The 13,155-nt window shown below is 35.7% G+C and overlaps 1 protein-coding gene across 8 annotated transcripts in view; it reads right to left on the reverse strand.

Annotated features, from left to right (window-relative positions):
• rudimentary (carbamoyl-phosphate synthetase 2, aspartate transcarbamylase, and dihydroorotase rudimentary) overlaps window positions 1-13,155 on the reverse strand; it is a 186,132-nt gene that overhangs the window by 57,767 nt on the left and 115,210 nt on the right. For all 8 annotated transcript variants that reach the window (XM_067104207.1, XM_067104205.1, XM_067104204.1 and 5 more), the window contains exon 28: window positions 5,605-5,694. In XM_067104207.1, coding sequence (XP_066960308.1) covers window positions 5,605-5,694 — 90 coding nt within the window. The remainder of the gene's footprint in view (window positions 1-5,604; window positions 5,695-13,155) is intronic.

Below are 13,155 nucleotides of genomic sequence, written 5' to 3' on the forward strand. Positions count from 1 at the left end.
TGTACTACTGTAATTTAGTGTACATACAGTACATACTTTACATAATACAGTACTGTACAGATTGTATCATTATCATTCTAGATCCAGAAGTTATCCCCTCCTCCCAGTCCAACTCACCTGTACCGTCTCCAGCTTCATTGGGATCAGAGATTCCATCCTCAATTCCCCACTCACCAGCCTTTGTACCTTGTCAATATCCATCAGGTAAGGAATTTTTTTTTTCATTTTTAGTGTATAAATTTTTTAAACTGTGTTATAAAAGAATTACTGGATTTATTAAAGTACAGGTACAGTACTGTGCTTATTGTATAATTTTATCTTTATCATTCCAGACTCCCAACCACAGGCAGATTCCACTTCTTAGCCTGTTCATCCACATGGCAGTCCCCAGTTATTGGCGGGCTTGGTTATCGGCGCTTCAGTTTTTCGGGGCTTGTCTAGTGACGAAAATGGGTGATTTTTGGTGCCGATGTGTGCTGGTAACTGAAACTTGGCGCGCCGAAAATCACCAATATTGGTTATCGGCAATTTTCACTTATCGTCACACCATCGGAACAGAACCTCCACTGATGACCGGGGACTGCCTACAGTACAGGCAGTCCTCGGGTATTGGCAGGGTTCTGTTCTGAGGGTGTGATGATAACCGAAAATCGCCGCTAACTGAAAATCGGTGATTTTTGCGCTTTTTTGGTGAATTTCAGGGCTTATCGGCGCCGATGTATTGGCGCCGATAGGCGGAAATTGGCGATTTTCGGAGCCAAAAATTGTCGATTTTCGTCGCTAGACAAGCGCTGTAAAACCGGATCACCGTTAACCAGGGACTGCCTGTAATGCACATGCCAACCACTAGAATTAGGTAAGGAATTCTTCACTTTATTTGATAAATTGTTTTACATTTTATAAATAATATTTATAGCTGTACTGTACTACTGTACTTTATTCTAATTTATATCATTACTGTACAGTATCATTCCAGACTGCCAAGCTCAGCACCTATACTGTACTGACCTCTACTACTGAGCTCCCTAGACTGCCAGGCTACTGTACTGACCTACTGTGTTACTCATAGTCTGTAGTTCGTCTTTCAAAATCACGAAGGTAAGGAATTCTTCACTTTTTCATTTTTATACATTTTTGTACATTGGTTTATGAAATACTGTACTGTACAGTACTATTTACCATTGCTTACCCCAGTAGTTTTATCCTTAACATTCCAGGTTACCTAACACATGCCCATTTCCATCTCCCATAACCTATCCAACAGTACATCTTTCAAAATCACTGAAATTAGGTAAGGAATTTTTCACTTTTTTAATTTTTATACATTTTATTACAGTGGATCCCCACCCATTCATGGTTCAGGATTTGTGGCTTCACCGATTCGCAGAATTTTCTGTGGAACGTATATCCACATTATTCACGGAAAATTTGCCTATTCGTGGAATTTTTCATAGGAAAATATTCACTGATTACTGTATTTTCATGTCACAAAAAATGGATTTTTTGTGATGAAACTATAAAATAGTCAGTTATAAGTATTTTTAGAATGGGGTCTTTGGTGTTTGAACTATTAAAATAGACAGTTATAAGTATTTCTAGAGGGGTGTCAAGTATTCAAAGATTTTAGTGATTCGTGTGGGTTTGTGGTACCTATCCCCCGCAGATCCTGTGGGTCGACTGTATACTGTTTTATAAAATACTTTAATACTGTACTGTACAGGTATTTATACTTTACTATTGCATACAGGACTGTACAGTGCTGTATACCGATACAGTATACATTACTGTACTTTAGTGTAATTTTAATATTTTCATTAAAGACCAATATGTACGTACTGTGCAGAATTCATCAGCAACTACAGTAAGCACTGCACATAGAGAACAGTTGGATTACAGTAGCACAACGTGGAATGTAGGTATGCACTGTACTGTACAAGACACCCAAGGGATTAAAGGCAAGGCTTTCCTCACTTTTCAATATTGACAGTGTTATACTGTATACAGTACAGTACTACTCTACAGTAAATTCTATTGTATGTAGTTATAGATACGGGGCCCGTAGGTTACGATGTTCCGGTTTATGGCATTTTTCGGGTTACAGCGCCCCGCCAGCGACACGACCCCCGCCGTAAACCAACTGCCTATATATGTCACAGATTATGTTCTAGTTAAAAAAAAAGCAGGTTCCCTTTCGCTGACCAGGCCCATGAAAAAAGCTGTTATTCTAACCCATGCTGCAACAGACTTTTTAAAAAAAATCTACATATAGAATGTGCTACAGTACGAACATTGCATGCATGGGATGTCAAAGTATCCCAGTGATAAATACCTAAAAATACCTAAATACCTAAAATAAATTTTTTAAATCGTACGCAAGCAAGCTACATCTTTTTCAGTGCAAAACCAAGGCTAAGTGGAACTCGTCATCATAACCTCTTGAGCATTTAAAACTTGACAAGCTAAGCAAGTACAGAATAAATTTCATCAACAATCTTGCAGCAACATAAATTTGCAGTAGCTCTTGTAAATAAAAACAGTACAGAATTTACAAATAATTTGCTGGATTTCATAAAAATATCTTACAAGTAAATAATGTTTAAAGATGAAAAATTCCCGGCATGAAAGAGTTTAAATGATAACATCTAACTTTGGTTCCTTTGTTCTTAAATCAGAAAATATATCTTAATCTACAATCAAGAGTGTTTTGAAAGTCAAATGGACTTTGAACTTCTATTTTCCCTTTTTGTTATTCATCCTTATATTTATCTTTGCAAAAGGGTTGCTGAGACAGAAAAGTGTACAGGCAGAAGTTAAGAAAAGATAAATATCAGAAAAAGGCAAAGATACCAAAAGAAATGAGTAAAATATACAGTCACGCAAGATACAGTCGCGTAAGTTAAGTCCAATTTGTTACAATTTGAGGATGGTTTAACTAAGTACAGTACTTTGTGATCGTGGTAATGAACGCAATTTCATAGTGATTTTGCCTGTGACACAACCACCATTAATCAAATGGCAAGCCATAAAGAGCTTCTGATTGTCACTCACCAGATCACATGTTGGTGGGCTTTGATTCTTTGTGCAGGGATGTAAAGGATTAGTATCAATGCCTTCAAATGCAACAAAAATACATAGATGTTGTCAGAAGGCCCTGGATTAGTCAATAAGTTATACATGTAACAATGTGTAACTTTCCAAGCTTATTTCATTTATAACTTACTTTTAATAAAATATGTTGAATCTAAAACATATGTTCCTAGTATAGGTATATCAAGTGCTACTTATTAAATAAACATTTCTTAAATATACATTATACAACTAAATTATAGACTAAACTGTCAACTTACATTATAGACACTCTTATTCCCTTTATCAGTGTGATGAAGTCATGCTGCTCCAGTAATGATAGCAAAATATTATTATACAATCTATACAATACCTGAAACTCTGCAGAGAAGTAGGAAATCAATGTTTTTGCTTAGTTTTCAAGGGGAAAGCAATATGAGCCAGGTATGCCAGCTGAATGTTAGCTCCTTGACACTACAACACACTAAAAATAGCAGTTTCCTGAAGAATTTGCAGGTCCTGATATAGCATGGTGGTTTTAACCCTCCAGAATGGTTACTAACCAATGTACCACTATTTTTTATTACAAGAATGGTATCCTTCCTCATTTCTTTCCATGGCAGCCAACATTTGTAAGATTCAGCTACTCCTCTATAACTGAGTATCTTTACTTTTGAGGGCAAAAAAACCTTTGTCCAGTTTCAAGTCTTTAAGGTTTGTGTCTTAGTACGAGAATAGAGTCCAACTATTAGTCAAATACATAATGAAATAACCGTAGAAGCCTAATGACCACTATTGTGAATATCATTAGCCTATTGTGGCAAGAAATTCTTAGACCCACTGCATCTGACACCAGCCCAATAGTTGTCTAAGAAAGCACCTCTAATTACAAAATATAAATGTTGCATTACTATCCCTTTAATCCACATATTCGTGAAACCAGTTGTCCTTGAACCCTTCTTGATGAACACAACCACTTCAGCTTATTAAACATGATGAGTTTCTGAAATCTGATTCTTGCACCATTATCTACAAGAGTAACAGCCTTCTCTTGCCCTTCCAATACATTGGGGGAAAAATCTTGACCAGTTTCATAAGGTATTCCTTTTTCTTCCGGGTGCCAGAACCTAACCCTTCCTATAAGTTTATCCCTCCAAATCTAACTCCTGCTCTGATGCTTTGCACATTTGTTACTACTAACTCTTGAGTATGGCATAATAAAACTCCCCTTAAAATTAATAATAATTTCTCCCTTTTCACCTGTTTGTGAGCTATCTTTGGTATTTTTTAAAATGTAGACTGATTATATACCAACAATGAGTCCTCAGAAATCAGTCTTTGAAGGATATAATGGAATTTTTTAAATATTATAAACCAACCTATGGGGTACATGGAACTAAGCCATCTCTTAACCCTTGCAATCTGGTATAATAACACTCTAGCTAAAATCTTACTTTCAGTCCTGAACTGATGAGGCCTCCAGTATAACTGCAATCATGCAATCACTACAGACAACCTACTATCTTCTTTGGCCAAATCATTATCTGAGATCCTTGTTGCTGTAAACACTTCGGATCATTCAAGGATTTAAAATATGTAAGTTGGTGTACCAATCTTGCATGAGAAGTATTATGTAATTACCTTTCATAGGTGCTACGCTAATCATCCACCTACGCTTTGACTCTGGCGTAAATAGGGAAGTTAGCTACTTTTAAAACTGATGTGATATGTCAAGGAAAACACCCACAGAAAATTAATCTTAATACCACTGGCACTTCCTGGAAGTCAACCAAAAGTTCTCCCATAAATCTACAATTTTTTGCACCTTGAAGATTAATGTTTCAAAAAATCTTTCTTTTTCTGAGACAAAGTGTTTTCACCTTTAACTGAACCTTGTCATCATAAAAGTGTCTTAAAAGTAGTACAAAGTAGCACATGCTAACACTTAGAATTCAGATAAAACAGAGGTTTCACAAATAGAGGGGATAAAACTTCTGCAACTTTACTAATACCGACCCAACATCAGATTCCTTTTGCAAAAATAATGGCCAAACTTCAGCTATAATGCACCATTCATGTGAAAAATATGCTGTTGTATGCTGAATGCTGATATAGTACTGTAACATGAAAATTCAACCTACTGCCTTGTTACTAACCTACTTATGCAAAAAACACTTAAAAACGAAACATCCGACCAATCCAAGACTTCAACACATGCTATGCCTTGTTTACAAACAGCTTTATGAAGTAGCAACAATAAATATTTATGTCAAAGTAACGATGTAGTTTTTGAGACTGCGGCTATGCTTTAATGAGCAAATTGGCTATATTACAGATACATGTACCATAAAAGATTTAGATTTTTGACAAATTTTCTAAAGACTTAACGAATGTACTGTACGTCCACAAACTATAATGCAATACAGAGATGGTACCATTACCAAACAAGGTTAACTAATTCAGTTTAAACCTGCAGAAAGTATATTGCTATTTGTTGAAAGCTATAACAGTAAGTTAAAAGCAAAGAATGGGACTTACCTTTCTAGCCAAGTAATCAGCCATAGAGGAAAGCTGTCCTTTGCTGGCTGTTTCCACAATGTTTTCATAAGCCCACTCAACTGGTTCAATCTGTCAAGGAAATCACAAAAATGCTGAATACACTTGTGTCCTGTACTTTAAGTCTTTTGAAATAATTAAAACTAGTGAAATACAGTACTATCAGTAAACTGCTACATCTAGGAAATTATCTGGTTGGCTTTCAAGAAAATATTAGCCTTTTTCCTTACAAACATGAGCATTCTATGAATAACATTTCTTAGAGCTTCAACATAATCTTTAACCTGTCTCACCAAGGCAAAGATAACACCGTCATGATATTATTCACATATTTCTAAAATAAATTCCTCATTGTTCTTTATGCAAAAATATATATATACACACTTCAAAATCCAATACCAAAATGGTACCTATAATCAACTTGAGTTTCTATAATTTAGTATTACTTAGAAGCTCACATACAAAATAAAGCAGTGCACCCACAGTTCAGTAAATAATATTTCATTAAAATGTTTTCCAAAGAAAAATGAAATTAAATTTATTAACTGTAGCATTAACATTTTTTTACCACCATTAACTAGTAAAAAGGTACAACTAACAATTTTGAATGTTCCGGAAAGCCAATTTCTCCAAGTCTGCAAAATACAGCTGAAGACATAAACTTCTACTCACATTATTCTATAAACTGATTCAATTATGCAGTTTGGATAAAAATTAAAAGCAATGATTTCAAAATCAACACCAACATAATTATGATATGAGTAATTAAATCTCAACTTATTTAAAATTCACTTATTACCATGTAGCGCAGCAGAAAAAGTGAATTGCAAACGAAATCAAGCCAAGGTTTACATGTAAGTTCATCGAATCTGGCATTAAAAATCTGTAGAACTACTGTGCAGACCATAGTACTGTAAAGGATTAGGCAAATTAAATTCCGCTTTTTTATAAAAGAGTTATTATATCTAACGGTAAAATATCTGGATGTGACGTGGTAGCATGTCCGCCGATGGCACATGATCCGCTACCAAAAAATGTATTTACAAAGACTTCACAAGGTTCAATGTTATTAATTTGGCAGTTAATTATAATACATTTTGTTGATGAAACTTCAATCTTTTGTAAGGTTTCTTAAAGTTTCATTTTCTTGTGGTTTGACCAATTAAATATCGAATGAAAATGTGTAAATTTAGGTAGCTATCGATGTGTCCTGGGCGCTATTTTGCCCTACCGTATTTTATAAGTTTTCATACTTCATACTTTTGTGTGTAAAATTTATATGAAAAATGTATTACAGTGTACTGTATTTTTATTTTTGTACATAAATATGATACAAAGGCGATATGTATGCCCATTCACGATCAAGAAAAACAGAGGTTGTTTAGTCGCTCTGGTTTTATGAATACATATAGTAGTCCCTGCTCGCATGATCAAGAGATGAGGTTATTCAGTCATGCTGGTTTGATAAAATGAATTTGTTAACATACTAAAAAATATCAGACAAAACTAAGAGTTGTATTAGGGTCGTTTTGTGAAAATTACTGTGTTAACGACACGTTGGTATGTCTTCCTCCACCTGACTCTCTTCCAAAAAATGCATTTACAAAGACTTCACATGGTTATATATTATTAATTTGGCAGTTAATTATAACACATTTTGTTAATTAAACTTCAGTCTTTTGCAAGGTTTCTTAAAGTTTCATTTTCATGTGGTTTGACCAATTAAATATCGAATGAAAATGTGCAAATGTAGGTAGCAATCGGTGTGTCTTGGGTGCTATTTTGCCCTACCGTAATTTGTAAGTTTGCATGCTTTTGTATGTAAAATTTATATGAAAAATGTATTAAAGGGTATTTTTAATTTTTGTATATAAATATGATACAAAGGCAATATGTATGTCCATTTGCGTGATCAAGAAAAACAGAGGATGTTCAGTTGCGGTGGTTTTATGAATAAATGTGGCAGTCATGCTAACATATCTGCTGCCACCTGACGCTCTTCCAAAAAATGCATTTACAAAGACTTCACATGGTTATATATTATTAATCGGCTGTTAATTATAATAAATTTTGTCAATAAAACTTCAGACTTGTCCAAGGTTTCTTAAAGTTTCATTTACTTGTGGTTTGACCAAATAAATATCGAATGAAAATACTATATGCATGACACATCCAAAAAAGCGCATTTACAGTACGTACAGTACTGTACAAAGACTTCACATGCTTACTATACAGTACTGTACAGTATTTTATTTCAGTTGGCAGTTATGGTAACTCACTTTTTCAATGAAACTTCAATCTTTTGAAACGTTTCTTAAAGTTTCGTTTTCTGGTTGTTTGACCAATTAAATATTGAGTGAAAAGGTGCAAATTTAGCTGTCAATGAATGCACAGTATACTACTACAGCACAATACTGTATGCACTGGATGCAGATTAGGGGGACAGCATGTAGCCTAATTTTTTATAACAAACGCCCGGCCTTGGTTAAGCTAAGGCTTTTCTTTCAGGTGAGACAAACACTGAAATCAGCTGTGCCCTTGGACTTAGCAGAACTACTGTTCAGTCTGTAGCCAAGGATAAGGAACGTGTTGTACAACACATGAAAGGTGGTGCTTCGATGATGGTTGTTACTCATGGTGCTGCTGCTAGACTAGGCAAGCAACATAACCCCAACCTCATGGAGATGGAGAAGTTGTTGACGGTCTGGCTCGAAGACCAAAACCAACGAAATGTTCCAGTGAGCCTTGGTATTATTCAGGAGAAGGCTAGGCAGTTGTATGAGGCAGTAGTTCAGCAGAAAGGGGAAGGTAGTGGAAGTCAACCATTTGTAGCCAGCAGAGACTGGTTTAATCGTTTAAAGGTTCGTGCAAGTTTGCACAACCTTAAGTTGCAGGGTGAGGCTGCTAGTGCAGACGGGGAAGCAGCACAAGGATTTCCTAGTTGTCTCACTGAAATCATCAGGGATGAAGGCTATACTGCTTATCAAGTTTTCAATGTGGATGAGACAGGCTTATTTGGGAAACATATGCCTAGCCGTACATACATATCCAAGGAGGAGAAGACAGCACCAAGCCATAAAGTCAGTGGGGAGAGATTGACTTTACCTCTTGTGAGCAATACTAGTGGTGACTTCAAGCTGAAGCCCTTGTTAGTGTATCTGGCTGAAAATCCAAGGGAACTTAAGGGAATTTTCAAGCCTCAGCTCCCTGTCATCTGGAAGGCTAACAAGAAAGCCTGGGTTACTGTTGCTATCTTTGAGGAGTGGTTTAATGATCACTTTATGCCAGCAGTTAAGAAGTATTTGGAGGAGAATGGTTTGGAATTTAAGGTCCTGGTAGTGTTGGATTGGACAGTGCCCCTGGCCATCCTACTAATTTGGGTGAGTGAAGGTAATCTACCTTCCACCAAACACTACATCGCTTCTACCGCCGATGGACCAGGGAGTTATTGCTAGCTTCAAGGCTTACTACACCAGGAGGACATTTTGCCATGTCCTCAGGGTCACTGAAAATAGCAGTGACTAGTTGGATGTCAAGTGAGTCTGGAAGGGCTACAGTATTTTAGATGCTGTAAAAAACATTGAGTCTTTTTGGAACAAGGTCAAGCGATGCAATTTGAATGGGGCCTGGAAGAAGCTGTGTCCAAATTTTGTGATGGACTTTACGGGCTTTGAGGAGGGAGAGTGTCTTGATGTTGTGAGAAGGAACATTGTTCACTACAGCATGAAGCTTAATTTGGAGGTGGAAGCTGAGGATGTGAACAAGCTGCTGGAATCCCATGGAAATGAGTACTGTACAGTACTATGGCATAACCTGATTTTTCTCATCATCATTCCAGGATCGAGCCAAGGTACCCTCCACTAGCATTACTAAATGACCCACCAGCCTCTCCAGCTCTATCTGATAAGGAATTCTCCTTTTTTTATTTGTTTTACTAGTACATATGTAAATTGTTTTATATTGTAAAATACTGTACAATATACTGTACAGTACTGTACTAATATATATTTATGTACAGTACTGTTGCGTAACCTAATTTTTTTCATCATTATTCCAGGATTAAGCCACTACCTTACAAGTGATGACCCTCCACCAGCAGTAGACTCACCAGCCTCTCCAGCTCGATCTGGTAAGGAAGTTTTTTTTTTTTGTGTGTGTGTGTGTTACTGTATGGTACATACATGCGTAAATTGTTTTACTGTAATACAGTACAAACTGTACTGTTTCATAACCTAATTTTTTTTATTGTCATTCCAGAATTGAGCCTCATGTGTACAGATGACCCAGATTCCCTTGAAGAAACCTTTGAAGGTTTCCCACTTGAGTCAACTGAACCCTCTTCAGCTGCAACAGGTACAGTAGAGTACTAATACAGTAAGGAATTCTTCACTTTTTTCTTAATGGTTTTATAAATTTTTATAAATTTTAGAAAAAAAAAGTGCACTAAAGTAGTACTGTACAGATTGTATCATTATTCCAGATCCAGAAGTTATCCCCTCCCAGGCCAACTCCGCTCTCCTGCAGCACCAGATACAGTGATCCCATCCTCAAACCCTAACTCACCAGACTTTGTACCCTCTCAATGTCCATCAGATAAGGAATTCTTAATTTTTATTTAATGCATGTACTTTATTTTTAGGCGTACAGTACTACTGTACACATTTTTTTAACTGTGTTACGAAAGACTTACAGTACTGTACTGTACCATATTGTATAATTTTTATCTTATAATTCCAGACTTCCAGGCAGATTCCATTTCTTAGCTAGTTTCCAGGGGATATGTAGCATGAAAATTTACAAAAAAAAGATAGGGAAACATTCACTTTTTTTTTATTTGGTATGCTGTATATACTGCTGTACATATACATGGTACAGTGTTTAGCAAAGTTATATTTTTACTACAGTACAGTATGTACTGTATTTTATTACTGTACATATACTGTGTACATTACTGTACTGTACTGTACTAATTTTAATATTTTCATTCCAGACTGTGTACCTGCTGTACAGAATTCATAAGCAACTAAAGTATACAGTGTATTGTACTGTACTGTATAAGTGTCAAGTACTTACTGTGCCACGGAATGCACATCGCCATCTCCCACAACCAGTATATTTTTCAAAATCACTGAAATTAGGTAAGGAATTCTTCACTTTTTTCATTTTTATACATTTTATGTTGTTTTATAAAATACTTTCCTTTATAGTTGCATGCAGGACTGTACAGTACTAATACATAGTAAATTTTTGCATTCCAGAATCCCCTGAAAAATGGCCGCACCAACATTTTACTGTAAGTACAGTATATTGTATAGTGTACTGTACAGGGGTTATGAAGCACAACAATTTCAAAACGACAAGTAAGGAAATGTTCACTTTCTTTCATTTGGTATATTGTACATATACTACATGGTATATACTACTAACAAAATGTATTTTTCTGTATGTAGTACAGTACAGTATATACAGCTGTTACTTTAATACTGTACTGTACAGTACTAATGTTAATATTATCATTACAGACTAATATGTACCTGCTGTACAGAGTTCATCAGCAACTACAGTACTGTACTGTACTATACTGTATACAGTACAGTACAATATAGTATACAAGTGTTACGTACAGTACTGTACCACGTAATGCACAGCTCCATCTCCCACAACCAGTACATCTTTCAAGATTACTGAAATTAGGTAAGGAATTTTTAACTTTTTTTCATTTTTGTACACATTTTAGGTATACAGTACTACTGTACATATTTTTTTAACTGATACAAAAGACTTAGAGTACTGTACTGTAATAAATCGTTTACAGATAATACCACTGGACTTGAAGTATTGTATCATTTTTATCTTATCATTCCAGACTCCCAGGCAGATTTCACTTCTTAGCCAGTTTCCAGGAGATATGTAGCATGAAAATTTACAAAAAGAAGATAAGGAAATATTCACTTTTTTTCATTTGGTATACTGTGTATACTGCTGTACATATACATGGTACAGTATTTAACAAAATTACATTTTTACTATAGTACAGTATGTACTGTACTTTATTACTGTACATATACTGTGTACATTACTGTACTGCACAGAATTTACCAGTACCGTAATCCAACTGTTCTAGTATGTACAGAGTATTACTTACTGTTGCTGATGAATGTGAAGTAGGAACATACTGTATTAGTCTCATGAAAATGTTAAAATTAGAACTGCACAGTATACAGTATGTAATATATACAGTATTAAAGTACAGTACTGTAGAGTACATACACTACAGTACAGTACACACTGTACTGCACTTCTGTACAGTGAAAATAATTTTGTTACATGCAGTATTACCATGGAATGAAGGTGTGTACATCTTGTAGAAGACACCCAAAGGATTTAAGGTTAGGCTTTCATCATTTTACAGTACAGTATATTATAACAAAGTACTGCTGAAGGAAATCCTATATACTGTATGAAATAGTTTTCATTACGGCACCAATAACCGGTAGTTGGCACCGTACAATTTTTTCGGAGCCTGTAGACTTTATTTTCAGTTACTGGCAATTTTATGTTATCATCATGCCGCTGAGAACGGATTCCCCGCCGGTAACTGGGGACTGCCTGTATATAAAAAAAAATTAAAAAATGTGCCGAAGTTTCGTTGGCACAGTTGAGATGTCTGTATAGTGTATAATGCTGTATGAAACTGTCAGTCATGGCAAATTAAAAACTCTCAGCTGCAGCCCATGAAACTTTCAGCCACGGCCTGGTGGTGGCCTGTGTTGTTGGCACCTATAGTGGTGCCACACAAACGATCATGGCTAACTTTAACCTTAAATAAAATAAAAACCGCTGAGGCTAGAGGGCTGCAATTTGGTATGTTTGATGATTGGAGGGAGGATGATCAACGTATCAATTTGCAGTCCTCTAGCCTCAGTAGTTTTTAAGATCTGAGGGCAGACAGAAAAAGTGCAAACGGACAGACAAAGCCATCTCAATAGTTTTCTATTACAAAAAACTAAAAAAGGCAAATGGCCAGCTGTAAAACAGTCTGGGACATAGAATGATACTTCCCTTATGCATACTGAATACAGAAGGGGGCAAGACAAAAGGTGAAAGAAACACTGTATATTCCCATTAATGGCACTTGTCCAAACAAGTTGCAAAAAAAATGTTGAATATAATGCTAGGTAAAGGAATAGTACACTAACAGACAGTTCTGTGTAGATAGAAAAAACATTAAAAAACACAGAATGATGTTCAGAACAGCATGAAAGCATTCAATGCACGTTACATATACATGAAGCGCCTTTTGAATGCTACCTAATTACTAACTGTACTCCAAAACATACTAATCAAATGCACAACAGAAAAGTAATCTGATTCAGTAATGCTTTACAAATTATAATAATGTTTAAGTAACTAATTAACAAACTAAGTTATGAAAGCCTGTATGTATAGTTACGAATGGGAGACATTGACCAAATTAAACAGGCATGTGACAGCGTTTAATCTTTTCTCCCACTGATAAGAAAATATGTGCCT

The sequence above is a fragment of the Macrobrachium rosenbergii genome, chromosome 5, assembly GCF_040412425.1.
Source record: "Macrobrachium rosenbergii isolate ZJJX-2024 chromosome 5, ASM4041242v1, whole genome shotgun sequence".
Taxonomy (NCBI): domain Eukaryota; kingdom Metazoa; phylum Arthropoda; class Malacostraca; order Decapoda; family Palaemonidae; genus Macrobrachium; species Macrobrachium rosenbergii.